Consider the following 17,374-nt stretch of genomic DNA (forward strand, 5'->3'; position numbering starts at 1 on the left):
GGTGACTACAAAGTGAGATGGTTGCAATGGTAAATTTATCATGTTTGCTGCAGAGTTTGCACTTCATTAAAATTCGCATAGCAGTGCTTATCTATAGCTGAGACACAAAGCTGCCCAGGGGAACACTTGTTACTCTGGGTAATTAATCAGAGGTGATGGGAAATTTTCCTTAGTGTTCTTGATGATCTCTAGGGCATCATTCAACTGCGAAATTTTGGCTTCACTGAATTGGAAAGCAAGTTTCATCAGTAACTAGAATAGGCCAAGACATTTCTCACAAAGCACTTAATGACCTGGTGTCGTCTGGCAGAGTTTCTCTGTGCAGTCTTTTTGCAGAGCTGGAGAAACAGATCATTTTTGTTAAATATTTCATATGTGTACATGAAAAGCCCGTTGTTTTGGTAATCACAGGCACATTTTAAGGATGGTTCTAGACATTCTTTAGGGTAAATAAATTTTAAAAGGTCTTGAATCTATATTCAAATAATGTCCCACAGCTCAGTAAACCTGAAGTCACATCCTCAATAGGAAATACGTGGGTTTGCACATGCAGTGAGAACATACAGAAGGCTGTCAGAATGCCTGGAGATTGAAGTACATAGCTTGAAACAGCCTGAAGACTTCCACTTTGTCAAGTGAGGCTAGCCTCAAAGGTAATTTCTTATTTAAAAACAAAAAATAAACAAAAGAAAACAACAACAACATCAAAAAACCTAAACATTCAGTCTGTCAGATGCCCAAATTTAGAGATCTGTTAATATTCACTCCAAAAAAACCATCAATATTTTATTTTCATAGTGATGAGGCATAGATTTTAAATAGATATGAAGTAGAGGTGTCATTTTCTTACTGAAGTGCTTCAGGAGAGTTCAACTTTTGCTACACAAAAGCAGTAGGAATTTTAGAGACACTGAAAATACTTCCAATTGAAAAGAAGAATCTTCCCCAATGCAAAGAACTATTCAAATATTCAAGTACAAAATAGAGCATGGTGTCTTAGACATTTAGACAAATGTTAAACCAAGTTGAAATGAACTCAGCAATTTTATTTCCTCTATTCAGCTCTTTCAGGTGTGACTTAATTAATACTGAGTCTAAAAGATGAACTGTCACGTATTGCACATTTTTATCAACTATTCATTAGTTTAGCCATCCTTGTCCTAGAAACAGTATTTTTCCCAGCTGCATATATTTAGCAACATTATTTTAGGAGATATGAAATATACAAAGTAACTGAACAATGAAAAGTTATGGTATATGGGACAGGAGTTTACAGGCTAAATTAAGATGGGACTGATTTTTCATTTAAGTTTGCTAAAACACACAAAATCTTTTCAAAACAATAACTGCTGAACACATATTGATGGACAGGTTTACCCAAGCTCACAAAAACAACTGCAAGGTTCCTATTCCTTTTTTTTGATTGACCCCTTGCTCACAGAAGGTTTACCCGATTAACAACACACCGTTAATGTTGAATGCTCCTGGTTTGAGTGCATGATACCAGTTTCACTGTAGCAGGAGCTACCTGTATGACTGTTTTCTCAAATTAATTAATAGTATTGTGAATTCTAGCATGGGCTTTTCAAAAGGTTTATTTCTCATTGTGATGACTAACTCAAGTTGTCCATAATAGATTTGTGAAGGGATCAGCAATTTTATTAATTTAGTGAAAGTAACAGGCACCGAGCATTAATTTCAACCTTTAAAATCTATCATAAAGAAGTCATTGTAATATCTCAGGGTTGAAAGAGAACCCTTCTTTACAGGTACATGAACAGCACAATGCAAAACCGATAAAACTGACAATTCAGCAAAAATATCCGCTATGTTTCTGTTTCCTTATTAAATGAATGGATACTACCACATCTGCTGAAGATATATAGATGGTGTATGCTTGCCTTTAACAAACTCTGCTCACGCTAACATCTGTAGTGATATTGGGAAATTTGATGTCATTATATAAGGAGAAATCTGCGGTGGCAAGGGAATGAAGGAATTTACAACATCAAGCCTTTTCAAAGATTGTTATCCAAACTCTACAGGTTTACTTGCAGAGAATTACTAATGCCAGACCACCAGAGACTTATGTATGACTGTCCCCAAAACTCTGCAGACATACACTGTATAAATCAACTGTAACTATTCACGTTGGCCTGATATTAGCTCTACACCTAGCAAGTTACAGTTCTGGAAAGTAGATTAAGTTACAGTAAAGATCAGAATTTGTTGAGCTTTAGGACTGATGGATTTAAATCAATAATTATTAATATTATTTCTTTTAAAATAAATCATTCCCAATTTACAATATTTTGGAAATTCATAAGAAAAAGCAGTAGAGAGATCTGGATTATTCATAGACTTAAACAATTTAAAGATGGAAAATAATTAGATCATCCAGCCTATTTTCCTGCCAATGCAGTGTTGTTCCCTGTGGTACATTTTCTAGTGCTTAGTTTTTGAAGTCCCTTGAGAAGGGAGATACCAGCGTTTCCTTTGGTCACATCCTGGGAAGTTTTTCCTCCCTCTGTTCAGCCAAGTATTTCCTGTCTCTTCTTATTTCCTCTTCCACTGAAGAATTCTTCCTCCTCCTTGGTGCAAGGGCCCTTCAGGATTGCAGGTGGGACACTGTCAACAGGAACAAATATTCCCAGAATAGGATATGCCATGGTATAGAAATCTATAGCAGACAAATTTAAGAGAATTTTCTTGTGGCCACCTTTCGTTTACTGCTTTTGTGTGCCAGATTGGAAGAATGCATCTGAAAGGTGCCTGGCCACCTTTGAACACTTTTAATATGATAATTCTTCAGTATGAACTTTGTGGAGAGTATCTGTTTAACCAAAGCTTGGCTGCCTCAGCTGAGGTTAGAAGAACTGCTGCAAGAGCACCCTGCAATGAACAATAAATTCACCATATACCCTGTCACTAGTGGTTTGTCCCTTCACATAAGAGGCCTGAAGAAAGAGCTGAAAAAGACAGATATGTCCTTGACCCAGTGGTGACTGAATACAGAACTAACATTCTGTGCTGTACGGATGTACTCAGAACAGTATCACGTAGAGGTACAGTATTCACATGCAGCAATTACACTCACACTGTAGACACAGCCCACACCAACTCATTCCAAGCAGTTCTGTTATTGACAGAGCTGTTGGGGGAAAAGATTTATTACTGTTCAGCAGGCTGTGTGCAAACTCAGCATCATTAAATCTTTATGTGTGTTTGTGAAGAGATCCCTCTGCAGCTCCCACAGAAGCTGTGGTTCAGAAGGAACCGCAGGCCAAATACGGTCTGAGTGTTTTTAGACATCTGAAGAGTCAGGTCAAGACAGGAATTTAAGTGTGGTTTGCTAAGTGGAAGTGTTGGCCTTGTCACATTGAGTTATATAGCCTTCTAACATAAGCGGTCCAAGTCTGCTACCTTGATGAAAACACTATAGTATAGATCATGATAAATACCATTATTGAACTAGAAGTTTAGCTTTGCCTTGAAGGGGCCTAGCCAGAGCACTTAGGAATATGTCCTTAGAAGAAAAACAAATGGGAAATGTCTTCTTTGTTCTTCAAATCTGAGCAGGTGGACTTCTTAGTCGTTGGTCTTGCAAAACACTCTGCAGCAGGGATGAATTAAGTTTCCATTACCTAATTCAAAAGACTGGCCAAATATAAAACAAAAATGATGAAAGAATTTGGTTGTAATTTTGTCTGTCTCTTTGAAGGGATAGAAATATTCTTGGATGTGTCCCTTGTTTTGACAACATTTTTACCAATGACAAATCTAAGGGCAAAGTTGGAGTACTATTTCCTCCAAACTGCCTCAGTCCCAATTTGTTCTAGTGCTGTCCACGACAGAATCTCTTTGACAGCAAAGTAACTTTCTCTTTTAATATAAATGTTCTTGAAGGTGTTTAAAGCATCCAGAAATGAAAAGGAAATAGTTCTACAACTAATTTGGGTAAATCTGGAAAATGTAACTTATACAAGGTAGTGTAATTTTAATAAATCTTTACTTCTCCTGTAGGGAAAAAAAAAAAAAAAAAAAAAAGGTGCAGCAAGAAAAGGTGCATCAGTACCTTATTTCAATTAAAATTCAGAGAGCTAGATCAGCATCTTCCTTTGTATAGTACTGTAACTGTCTTGGGTGCTGCTTACTTTGACAGCATTAATTTAAGGAGTGAAAGCCAACAAGTGAGAAGACAAGCAAACCTGGAGTGAAAAACCATGCTAAAGATTAAAGTGTAAAAAGATCAAAAGAATTGTAAGAACATTCGAAAAAGGAGAAAAGCAGAACAAAAGTCCTGTGAAATGCAATATGTGTATCCTGAACTACAGAAAACTGGATGATCATCAACTGACAGTCGATTTATATTTTTGAAAACACGTGAGCCTTCAAAAAAACAAAAACGGGGGGGGGAGGGTGCTTTTTAAATTCTAATTTGAATAGAAAAAAAATATATACTTGTTGCTTTTAAGAGAGAAAAAACATTCAGAATATTTGCAGTGCTGAACATGGAGCATTCACAAATTAGCAACGCAGTAATCATTGGTCACATAAGCATGCAACATTTCCTGCTTTCAGTGATGTTCTCACTGGGAAGGGGCAGGAAAAGCCCATCAGGCACATCTGCGCTGCTCCACTTGGCAGGAAATTTAGGCTTTCCATGAATTCTTTTCCACAAAACTGTGGGAAGTCAGTGACTGGGAAGGCACTGGGAAACTTCCACCATTTGAGTGGGGCAAGCTTCATCCATGCCACAGCATGCTTCTGACTCTGACAAGTGATAAGGTATCCTAAACTAAGGTTAAATCTACCCCCTGACAGGCAGTCAAGTGAAGAAAAATGATCCACTTCTGTTGAAGGTTATGTTTATGGATATGATTGCAGTTTGGGCAAGCCTCTTGTTAGATCTTAAGGCAGCTTCAGCATGAAGACAGCACAATGAAACTGCAAGGTCTTTAAGATCTAGTCAATATCAAATCAGACTTGAAGGCTTTTACTCCTTTATAAGCACCAAAACACTCAGATAAATATCTGAGAGATGCATAAAACAGGACAGGAGATGATGTTTTTCAGGCACTTATACCACTTCTACTCCCATCCAGAAAAAGCAAAAAATCATCTTTTTTTCCTAGTTCTAATCCCTTCTGCATACAGAAATCAAATAATTCCTGTATCTGCTCACCTAAGAATTCATCATCAGAAAAATAAGAAAAAAACAAAAGGCAAAAAAACCAGACACCACACGCCCCCCAAACACACCATGGTCAGGATTTGGCAGGTATAAAACAGACACTGGTGAGGAATGTAAAACTGCTTAAAACTACCTGATTTGCACCCTAACACATCCAAAATAGATTATGTCTGTTTAATAAGCCAACCCATCACTTCTTAGAACACAGAAGGATCATTTTCTTGAAGTATGTTTCCTGTTTTCCTCTCATTATCCTTTAAACTGGAGAGGGATGGCACTTCCTCCTCTAGTTGGGACAGATAATTCCGCAGATTAAGCTACTGCTTTGACAAAAGCAGAGGAAAAACAGCTTCCTAAACCCAAGTTCCCATGGATAAGTACATCAGACATCTTAACATGTACTTTGTAACAGTTTCCAAGCTCATTGATGGCATTGCCTTAAAATAGTCTAGTGAAGAAGATGAAATCAAGTAAATACAATAAACTGTAATTTGTTTATATTTTTGTTCACAGCTGAAATAACTTCTTTATAATGCAATTATGTTGCTCCTAGAAAGATTCATTGCAGAGCCAGAGTACAAGCTTGTTCATTCCTTTTTCAGCCAGCAAAGAATCTCCATTCACCAGACAGAACACTTACAAAGCAAGTGCCCTCTAACTTCAGGAACTTCACTATTGTATATTGACATGCATGCAAACCACCTTTTTTAATAAGCCCTGGGGATTTTACGTTGAACAGAGCAATTGAAAACCTCTGTGTCTCAGTACTTGTTGGTATGTCTCTGCCAACAGAAGCTGGCTTGATATAAACCATTCCCATTTAAGCTTTGGGCGATATGCCATGCCATTTCTTTCTTAGTTGCTGCCTCATCCCAGCTCCTTTAGTTGCTCTACATCATGGAAACCAACTCACTAGAAGTGCAATTTGTGGCAAGCAGGAGAGGCTGTTAGAACCTCACTGTTGCTTGTGCTGCCCATTGCAACACCAGCTCAACTCAACCTGCTTCCTCAGGTATTTTATAGTAATATTACTAAGGTCACAGCTCTCCCACCTCTACATACAGCAACACAAACCACCATCACTCTTTCGGTGTGAAATGACTGATGACAGTAACCTGACTGTGAGGAGTAGAGGGCAAGTTTTGATTGTGGAGGTCATAGCCAAGTCCTCTAACAAATTCCAGTGAGTTTCTAACTCCCGCTCAAAGCAAGCATAGTATTACTTGCTAATAACACCTGGTCTCCCTTCTCTGTCAGATCTGACACTTAAACTCTGCCAGCCACATAACAGTTGCTAAAATAAATATGCAGTCCAACTAGCGAGTACTGTTTCCACTTCTGCTCCATCCCCCAATCATGCTGTCAAGACAGAGTTTCTCCCAAAAGAAGAAGAAAAGAAATCCTGTAGCTTTTTTGACAGAAAAAGACCACCTCAATTTTCTATCTGCTTTCATTAGTTTACCAAAGCTTACACAGCATATAGTAATATTGTCCAATGATTTTGTCATGAGTGACAGTATTTAGTTTAACACACTCAGTCTCCGCAGAATAATTTCCCCAGGTACCAGTGTGTGTGATTGCATGATTTTCTGGCTCCCTGTGTCATCTGTTTGACACAAACATCCCTCTTGAATGTTTGTCAGGAGGATATGTTTATCAGATACACTGCTTTCTCTTCTTTAAGAGTATTTTGAGATGTGAATTCTCTAAAGGGCATAAAGAAATAAAAGCATGCAGACCTGCACTCCAAACATGTTCTTATACAGCTGAGTTGTCATCTTTCTTTCCTTTTTAAACTATCTTGGATTTATCCTATCATGTCATGTTTTATAGTTGTCATGTATTTTGGACATAGCATACACGGTTTCCTAAAGCAGGTTTCGGTCTAGTGAACATTTAAAATGAAGTGCTTCTCTTAGATTATGTGTAAATTTGTATGTGATAGTCCACATTTGTTTTACTGGTTTGGCAGGGGAACTCAGATTCTGCTTTTCTTATGAGCATCTGCTGGAAACATTCCAGCACAGAAACACAGCTAAAGGAGCAACGAGAAGGCTTTATTATTTTGTAATTTATTTCCTGCAGCTAATTCCTTAGCTGATTGATCCGATTTCTGACTGATTTCACAGACCACTGGACTTGTTAACACATTTTTATTTAGAGTCAACCTCTTGCCAGAGAAAAAAAAAAGATAAAAAATAATAAGTCTTTAAAAAGGGGAAAAGGGAACAAGCTTGTCTTTCGGTCTTCCTACCTCCACTGCTGGCTGCAGAACACAAGACAGGAAATAACTATAATGGGCAACAAAAGGAGCACATGTACTTTTTGTGCATATGCATACGTGTATTATATTCCCTGGAGGAGATAACTTAATGCATGAAATTCTAGGAAATATTTAAAAACAGTAATACTTGACTCTTCAGTCATGGATCAATACTTCTTTATGGCACTTTAAATACATAATAAGAAAGCAGCCTCTGAACTAAAGGGCTTTATATTCTAAACTAGGTCTTCTAGTCCTCCATCAGATGCCAAGGTGATTCACAACCCTGTCAATGTTACAGCCCACTCATGAAAGTGAGGACAAGCCTTTTTGCATTTAAACCAAAACACTCTGTTACCTGATACTCAGGTAATTTCCTATTATAAATGTAGCCAAAAACAGGACAGCACAGCTCCCACTTGGACAAATGCTTCCTGAGAGAGGATAAATGTCTTCTTCATAGGTACAGATTAGGTAATTGTTTTCATGTCATTTGTTGGGACACCAGTTTTCTATGGATATGAAACACTGAAAATGTTCACATCTATTTCTTTATACCCAGACTTCATTTTGCACTGCTAATGAAACAGACTGGTTTATTGGCATCTGTTAAGATCTTAAATTTATTAAAGGATAAACCTATGGCGAGTTTAAATGCTACCTCAATTAGGGTGTTTACATGGAGTCTTTGCACAATGTTTGGGATGAAGTTTGAAGTAAAACTCAGACATGTTGTTTTCTGGTTTGTACCACAAAGATTGCAGTGCAGCTATGAAACACACTTCAGTGAGTAACATCTTGGAAAAGAAAAAGATAAATGGCTAAAAACGCAATAACAGTAGGAGCTCAGGAAATAAACACTGAGCTAGTAGTTTGTAGTCCTGCTCATAATAAATTCTACTCCATGCTCCGGATGTTTCTTCAGCTACCCATACCAAAAAAAAACCAAAAACAATCACTTCTCTTTGACATTGCATCCCTAACAAAGACAAAAAGCAATAGAATTACTTACAGAATTACTTTGTGTTGCTGTCCTGCATGCAGCTGAGAAATGCTACAGAGGTCAAGACTCCAAAAATACAGAAATTTGCCATTTCAGTCTTCAGCTGATCAACAGCCCTTAACATTTACTTTATTTCAGAACTCAGTTTCTTGCAAACATAACAAACACCTACCACTGCTTCAGTGTTGCAAGATAGGTAGCATTATACCAGCTTCCCTGGTATGAAACTGAAACTGGAAGGGTCTCATTCCCTACAGTGTACTCATGATTACATACTTACAATGGTAGAAGTGGAGAGGATAAGCACCAATAATTCTACTGGTATCATCTACAGCGGTCTTATTTGCCCAGAGTTAATCATTACACATGTATAAACACCAAAGGAAAAAAGCAGAAAAGATTGCAGTAAGTCATGAAATGCAATTCATTTGTCAAAATTGAGGCCCTTGATGAGTTCAAAATCTTGCAATTCTAACTCTTCACTTCATCCCTGCTTTTTGGCCAGGGTAAGAATGGTGTAGAAAGTCATAGTCCAGTGCCTCTCTGAAGAAGAGGAGTGTGCTAGGTCCTACAAGTAACATACTGGCAGTGTTTGGTTCTGAATGTCTCTCATACCCCTAAATACATTCCCACAGTTGGAAGACTTTGAGTTGGGACGTCATCTCTTGTCATGAGAAACACCATCTTTACTCATCTCCTCTTCCTCAAGGCAGAGGATTCCTGCCTCGTAGAGGTTGAATCAGAAACAGGACCAAAATAATCCTTACCTCAAGCAACCTTTTCAAAAGTTTATTAATAGAACAGCTGTTTGCTCCATCCACTGCATTTGCAAGCATATACTGTCAAATTTTTGAAGTCACTAGGAATTTATTTTGAAGCAGAAGCAAAAGGAAAGATTTCCAACAAACTTGATTTATTGCAGTAACCCGCTTATATATACAGCGTTAAAGTGATATGGTTGGCTGCAGAAATACTAAGTATTTCAATTCAGTGGAAAGGTTTAAAGGAATAAGTGATACACATATGCTTTTGTAATTATTACATCAATACATTAAAAAACCTCCAGTTCTTCAAAAAGCGCTACATCACTGCATAGTAAATGCAAGCTAAACCAAGGTCTTACTTCAGAGAGAAAAGTGAAGAGATATATCTTCCAGGCTAGATAGCAAAGTTTTTCACCTCTGAAGACCTGGAATGCTTCTACACATAGGTGTGAGTCAAAACAGTATACACGCATTTCCAACAGCAAGATCTGTAATTCCTCACCATGCTACCAAAAATGCTAAAGGAGGCTGATAGTTCATACACTGCCTTGGCTGAGCTTGTGTGTTTACGGGTGCCAGATACCATTCCTTCTACACAGATTGCAAGACTCTGTATCCAAGAAGTCCTACAATATTTATCCCAGTATGATATTTCATTGTCTATCCATCAATTCCACCACCACACTCTGCCCCTCAATAATTCCTGACCTTGCTGGCAATTTGAAACTCATCTCGGGAAAAGTTTAGAGTCTAACAGAAAACTATATCCTTGCACAAGTTCCTGAAAATCAGTGTGCAAGCAGTGGGTACAGACACAATTTGGCATCCCCACAGATGGAAAGGCAGACAAGATTCATCTGTTAATCATTCAGTTCGGTCTCAGGAAAGTAAAGAACGCAAATCCAGAAGAAATCAAAATTAATTGGTTTTGCTGCTCACATAGCAACTTGGACAATCCATTTGGGTGATACAGCAAAGGAACCATTTGGAATCCAATTCTGCTCCCCCATTATTGAGATAGGAAGACAACATCAGTGGAAATACAATGAGAGAGTACAGTTTAGGAACTTGCTCTTATATTCTTGTCTGACACCACACCTACCAAATATGTTTTGTTTGTTGGGGTTTGGGTAGCTTGTTGTGTGGGTTTTTCTTGTTTGGTTGGTTTTTGTTTGTTTTTTGGGGTTTTTCATATTTTTGTTGTTGTCGATTGGTTGGGATGGGTTTAAGTGTTACAGGACAGTTACATGTTCCAGAATAAGGGATTGTTCTTTGGGAAATATCTTCTTCATGAGCCCATTCCTCAAGAACCCATTTTAGACTAATGACACTGAATAGAAATGGTAAACACATGATTCAGGTTTAGCAACCATTTCAGTCCAGGGCACAGAAAACAACATACAGAGAGAATTAACTACATCATTTTTCATTGCCCTAACTCATCACATAAAATGATGCCAGAATTCTCTTGTTGGCTAACTCAGACTACAGCTGTTGGGGTGACATCTAAAGGTAACTTCCATTAACAAAGCAGGCATTTTTCTGGTGAGACCACAAAGGGAGAGCAAAGGAGAGGTGGGAAAGGACATTAGGGATAGGCTGGTCTTAGGGAAAAAACTCTAGGAATAGCCTAAATTGAAAAAGCAGACAGTGGTAGGAGCTCGTATTCCATTTTGAAACTAACTTTTGCTAACATCATTGGCTCACAAAGCAGATTAAGTTTTTAGCCACATGGAAGTTACATCGGTTTTGAACATGACAGAAGAATTCACCAGCTTCAGTCCATTAATTAACCTGGTTTTGACTTGAGTTTCATCTTCCCTTGAATAAAAGGATACAATGACTGACAGAACTTTCATCCTCCAGGGAAAGGAGCAGTGTTCAAAGCTGCTTAAGTGATCCAAATGCTTATTTTCAATTTTTTTTCCATATGTCTATTATGATTTGTGTAAACACTATGACAAAATACGAATCCCGATCTTAAAATACCCTGCTAGAAAAAGGTGAAAGATACTTGTTTGTGTGTTTTTTTTTTTTTTCCCTTACATTGTTATCTCCTTCTGTTCACAAAGAGTTTGTAATGAGAATTTAAGTAGGGTTCAGTCTTCACCATGTTCACTGTTGGTTACTTCTGATATATGACATTCAAACTAGGAGCTGTTACATGGCATACATTCATTTATTTCAAAGATATTTTCTTTTTAACTCAGTAAGGGAATGCTTAGCCTCTTATTTGAAGGGCCAGAAGCTGCCATTACAGGTTTAAAAGGCTGTTTTCATCTGGATTCAGCTGGAACTGGCTGATATAAAAAAGACATCCACCAAACACATCCATTGTTTAGAACTTGAGCAAAGAAGCCTAAAGACAGTCGAAGAATTCAGATAAACATTCCTGTGCTCCATCTTCTACAGTCACCTGCTGAGGTGGCACTGGTAATGTTTGTGAAGTTGATATGCCGTCAAAGTTTATAAAGCTGTCGATCATTTTCAAGGCTATTGTTTTAACCTCTTCAAAAACTATTGCATTTGGGTTACCTTTAGCCCATTTTTTCAGGGTTATTTCAAGCCTTCCTGAAATATGAGTGCCATAAGCAGAATGACTAAATAAAAAGTAAAATTTGAATGTAATCCCCTGATTCCAGGAGATGGGGAGCTATGGAATACCTTCATAACATCTCTGCCTTAATTTTATTAACAGATATAGAGTGGAGAAAAATTGTATGAACACACATGTACATGGAATAGACAACAGGAAAGTTGTCAAGTGATTTCAGAAATGGTGAAATGGTCTCCCTGCCCCCCTGTTGCCATCAAAAAACACCCAACAAAAAAAAAATTCCAGGCCTAAAGGGGCAGAAAAAGCAGGGGGTTTTAACTATCAACATTTTAAAAGGCAGAAAATAATTTCATATAACTTTGAAGGCTTTTTAAACTAAAGCAATAAATTTGATTTTTCATTCCCTTTTACTCAGGCACATTTAAGTCCCTAGTAACTAAAGAAGTCCATTTTGTAGGCACAAAGATACAGTGTATATCTCCAAGTATTAAAATAAAATATTGTATTGGTTACTGTTCTTTTTCCAAACTCTGGTATGGCAGAAAAACAATATCAGCATAAATCTTTAAAACCATTTTTATATATACATGCTTTCTGTTACTTTCCCCCTAGAAGAGTTACACTTAAACAATAAATGCAAACCCACTTCAAAAGCCTTAACATGCCTTCTGGTTCAGAAACCCATATTTCCAGTCTCACTGTCTCCTTGACAGTGACAAAGAAAAACAAACAAAAAAAAAGGTATAAAAAAAATATAACAGGAATCAAGAGCACTTACCACTTGGAAGAAGGAGGTGTAGCAAGCTGCAGCCAGATCCAAAATGGCCTCTGTAGGGCTGTAGCTGCTTAGCTCTACCAGTAGTGAAGAGAAAGCCACACACAAAAAAATCTTGTCACGCTCTTGCCAATACTCAGATATGTTATTTTTTTCATTAGGGTTAGATGTCCTCAAGAGACTACATGAATTTTACATTTAGAAATAGAAAAGAACTAAAAATGAAAAGAAATATCCAAATCTTTTCAATTAAAAGATATTCACACAGAAGAGCAAAGTATTAAACAATCCAACTGCATCAGGCTTCTGAATCACTTTAATGGCAGGGAGGTGGCAATAACTCACCACAGAAAATCAGCTGTGGGAAGGGTTGAGTGGGACCAGGTGTGCCTCATTACCAAGGCTTAGATTCGCACTGAAGGAGTTAGCAAGTGTTTTCTATCACCACAGTACTCTAAGTTTCTTCCTGCATCTCTAGTTTTCATGGGTGGTTTTTGTTGTTACATTTGGCATTAAGAACCATTTTTCAGTGGTTTTCAACTGCTGTACTAGTTCCAAGACATTAAATAATTTTAAAGCTAGTCAATAACTAAACAACCTTCTATAAATTCCTGGAAAATATCTGAAAATCATCTCTTAAGACAAAACTAAGTGAAATTAGGCTTAATTTCATGCAGGAGTCAGGGCACTTTCACATTGAGAAATGACTGGTAGGTCAGCCAGAAAATGAACTTCCAGTGCTTTGTCATGTTTGTGGTATCTGCCCATATACAAACACTGAGGTAAACATAAGATGCTTTCTTTCCCAACAAAAACCAAGGAATAATTACTTTTGATTTTATTCTTGAAAGAGAGGAGTGTATAAATGCATTTGCATGGGCACTGTGAATAAAAGTTTCAGGTTATTTTACAAAAAAGTTGTCCATTTTTCTGTCAGAGAATAAAATGAGGCTGGGCTGGAACACGCACACTTGTGACTGAAACTGCAATCCTGAAAACCACCACTGAGCTGCTGCCTAGGCATGAGAGGACCTAAACTTCACAAATGTCTTACTTCTAGAACTCTTCCTGCAATTTGGCCACTTGACTGGTAGAACATGAAAGACAAACAATTTTATTAGGAGACTAGTGATGCTTGAATTTTGATGTTAAATGAAAATTAGTGCCTATATCTCAGGAAAGGCTGTTCCATGGTGCTTATTCCTACTTCAAGACTTTGAGAACATGGTCCTTTTAGGTAATACAAGTCAAACAATTTTGCAGGAAAAAAAAAAAAACAAAAAGAAATCAAAACCTGTCCAAGAAGAGAGGCAAGCTTTGAAATCTGAATGAAATAACATTTTGTAATGAACATTTTCTCATCCTTATGCTGAGAATGTGCTTGGATCCTGGAAGTTAGTCATACTTATGTGAGTCAACAGCAAAGTTTGTTGCTTAATGCTATTCCATAAAACAGTTAATCCAGAACTGACCATATAAAAACTGACCCCTGTACATCCTATTTCTGGCACACTTTGATTGGGGAAGAGCTGATCTCATGCACATATGTGTATGAATAATTTGCTTTGGGTTTCCATGGAATCACTGTAGACGGGGGTTTGTGTTTGCTTTTTTTTTTCCCTTAGCCAGTTAAGGGAGACTAAGGTGAAAAAATCAAACAGCTCTCATGCTGACCCCTGCACCAACCTCATTCATACAACAGCTGCGGTCCTAAAACAAAAACTCTTCCGTGTCAGCAGGCCTAGGGCAGGGGCACTGCCAATTACTCCTGCCACCACAAATGAACTCATGTATGGTTCTTATGCATTAACTCATTCCACTCCATGGGTCAAATATCCAAAGTCCTTTATAACATATCTCGGGGCTCACTTAATGCATTTCCCAACATGATAGCAGCACTGTGAAGAATGGAAGAACTTTTGGAAGAATTTTTAGACAAATTGTTAGAAAAGCAAAAGACCCAGACACTCCAACTCTACCCTATTTACTTGATATTTGACCCTTTTATTTATTTTTTTGCAGCACATGGTTCTCCCTTCTAGAATTGTTTAGGCTTCCTTCTAGCAAAAGCAGAGATATCCCTTTACCCATCATAGCTTTCGGTAGTTTTTTAAGTTGAAACAGTATTTTTCTGTTGGCTAATCTCCATAATTCATGAGCATTTGGCACAATCTTGGTAACAGTGATAATAAAACTGATTTCAGTTGTTAAATACAGAATTATGCTTACAAAGTTCTTTGACAATCTTTTATTTAGTTTAGTTTCACATCTCAAATTGTAACTTATTTTTTATTTGAACAATCAGTGATAATTCGTAAGACTGATTTCCATTTTTGTTCTTGCAATCAGTCACTCACATTTTGAAGGGTACATATTAACCTGCTTCAAATTCCACACATATCAGATTACTGGAATGCACATTAAAAGGAGAGAGTGATTTTGGATATTTGTGCCCAGCTGGAGTCAGTGCAGCAAGGCCAACCTTCTCCAAGTGCTGACCACTCATTTCTGAGAACAAGATTGCCTTAAAATGTCTCAAACTGAGGATTAGATACTTTTCAAAACTTAGGCATGTTGTCATCATTTTTATCAAATATAATGCTAGAGTTAGTGATAAAACAACAACAACAAAAACAGTAAGGAAGGTGAGACATAACTGTTCATTGCTTTTAGAAACCAGGTTGCAATTTTCTTCTTGTGACAGTATCATTGATTCCTCTGGAAGTTACAGCACTCTATAGCCACTAATAAAAGACTGAAATCTTAAGCAGACAAAATCCTTTTCTTTCCTGCTGACTTAAGCTGGAGAAAGAAGAATAGAAGAAATCTATAACATATGAGCAAAATTATCTCTAAATGGAGTGTGTAAAAATGTTTCCATCAGGCATCAGCAGATGGGTCTTTAAATGAAAGCCAAGTATTAAAATGGCATCTATTTTAAGTCTTGCATTCCAAGAGAGAAAAATATAAGCCAGATCAGTTAGTCTGTGTTGACATGTAAAGTACATCACTCCCATTAGAAGGACTGATGTGGATCTAAATGACCCAAAAGATGCTCTGTGGCTCAACTGAATACCAGAGAACGGAAGCACAAATGAACTTGAACATTGGTAATTCAATCGTAGTCATTGTGCCTCTGAATCAGCCTGTATGTAAACTTCCACTAGACAGAGAACACCTGGAAAAGCTCTGCTAAGCAGGCTTTATTCTTTGACAGCTTTGGATTACAGCCTACGTAAACGGAGAGAAAAGAGAGACATTGTTTTGATGATCACTTCCAAAAGCCCAAATTGACAATTAGAGAGCCCTTTCTACAAGCACAGCATATAATTACATGCTTGGTGTTTTCAATGGATGCTTGATATTTTCATCACTCTTCACTCCAACTCCTGCTGGTTTTCTGTTAGTGTTTATACCTCATTCTCCCCTGAAAGCTCTAAAATTAAATTTTTTTCACACACAAAAACTTTACTTCTCATCTATTAATCTCGTGTATGATATCACTTCCTTTTGTTGTTTATAAGCAAGAATATTGTTCAGAAATGTCCTGGATTTTTGTAATCTAAGTGAATTTTTAAAAAATTAATCTTTATTTAGACAAAATAATTAGAAAATCAACATGATGTCAAACTGAGATTGATTTCAGTAGTAATTACAGCAACTGATTAACTTCAGTCTGCTTAACAATGCTGTTTACATTCTTCCTGCCTCTCCGTAAAGTCGATTATTTCAAAACCCAAGGGATTTATCTTATGCACATCTGCAAATTCAATGTCAGTTCCAGATTCACATTTTGGTGGTGAATCAAGCTGGCCTCAGTTCACCCAGTGAGAAGCCAGTTTTTACCAGACAAACAAATTGAGGTGACTTAATACTTGTGGGGTTTAACTGACATATTTGCTTGCTTCCACCATCCTTTTTTCACTTCTAATGAATCAAACATATTACTACACACTGTTGACAAATTGAAGATGATAGGAGAGAGCAGATGAGATAGACATTAACAAATTTAATCCAAGGACGACCACCTTAACTCTCTAATACCTGACACCACCAGCTCTTCAACTGGAGGCTTTCATTTTTTGGAAAGAGTTGGAAAAGAGAACTAAGGTTTAAGGATTTTCTTTTAATTTAAACTAAAGTCATGGGAAACCAGGCATGATATAAATACTCCAGATCACTGTATCTTCAAAATTATATCTCAGTACCATACATATCATTACTTAATGATACATGTATTCTCTTTATATAAACATTGGTAATGAAAGACTGATCAGCATATCAACAAATAAAGAATTTCCTGAAATCCTTGGAAAATGAAAAAGCTGAGACCTTTTTGCATGTATATTAATCTGATACATATATGCGTTTTTTTACCCACACATTATATTAAACACAAAGTTTGAGTCGGCTTTTTAGTATAGAATTGAATGATACAAAAAAAAAAATCATTTATTACTGAGTGTCTAGTTGTGACCTAAGCCAAGTTAGAAATAAAATACGAATTGACATGAACTGGATTTTTTCCACTGAGTGGGAATGAGGTCGTGCTGCTAACATCTCTGTGCAAAGAAATACTTGCCTCTACACATTGCTGAGCAACAAGTCATGAGACTTAAAGCTTGGCACTGCCAGTGACTTGCTGGGAACCTTCAGGCAAACAAGTCTTTCCATTTTCCTTTGTTTTCGTAACTCTAAAATGGAAGTAACAACATTTATTCATGCTTAGTCTAGAAAGTATTGTGGCTTTAAGCTAATGGTTCTTCAGCTCTAAACAGCAGTAGTACAAAGCTGGCTGTGATTGGCACTTCATTTTCT

The 17,374-nt window shown here is 37.2% G+C and overlaps 2 protein-coding genes across 3 annotated transcripts in view; one reads left to right on the forward strand and one right to left on the reverse strand.

Annotated features, from left to right (window-relative positions):
* Window positions 1-17,374, forward strand: part of COL8A1 (collagen type VIII alpha 1 chain) — a 90,259-nt gene that overhangs the window by 22,620 nt on the left and 50,265 nt on the right. The gene's annotated exons all lie outside the window — the stretch shown is intronic.
* The window catches only part of ST3GAL6 (ST3 beta-galactoside alpha-2,3-sialyltransferase 6), a 115,503-nt gene continuing 99,058 nt past the window's right edge, over window positions 930-17,374 (reverse strand). Inside the window, exon 11 of one of the 2 annotated variants that reach the window (XM_065829319.2) lies at window positions 930-2,628. In XM_065829319.2, the coding sequence (XP_065685391.2) occupies window positions 2,557-2,628 (72 nt within the window). In that variant the 3' untranslated portion in view covers window positions 930-2,556. Of the gene's footprint in view, window positions 2,629-16,968; window positions 17,251-17,374 lie in introns of those variants that run through there. The other variant, XM_071808876.1, reaches the window with a different exon arrangement.

Source organism: Patagioenas fasciata, chromosome 1 (assembly GCF_037038585.1).
Source record: "Patagioenas fasciata isolate bPatFas1 chromosome 1, bPatFas1.hap1, whole genome shotgun sequence".
In the NCBI taxonomy this organism is placed as follows: Eukaryota; Metazoa; Chordata; class Aves; order Columbiformes; family Columbidae; genus Patagioenas; species Patagioenas fasciata.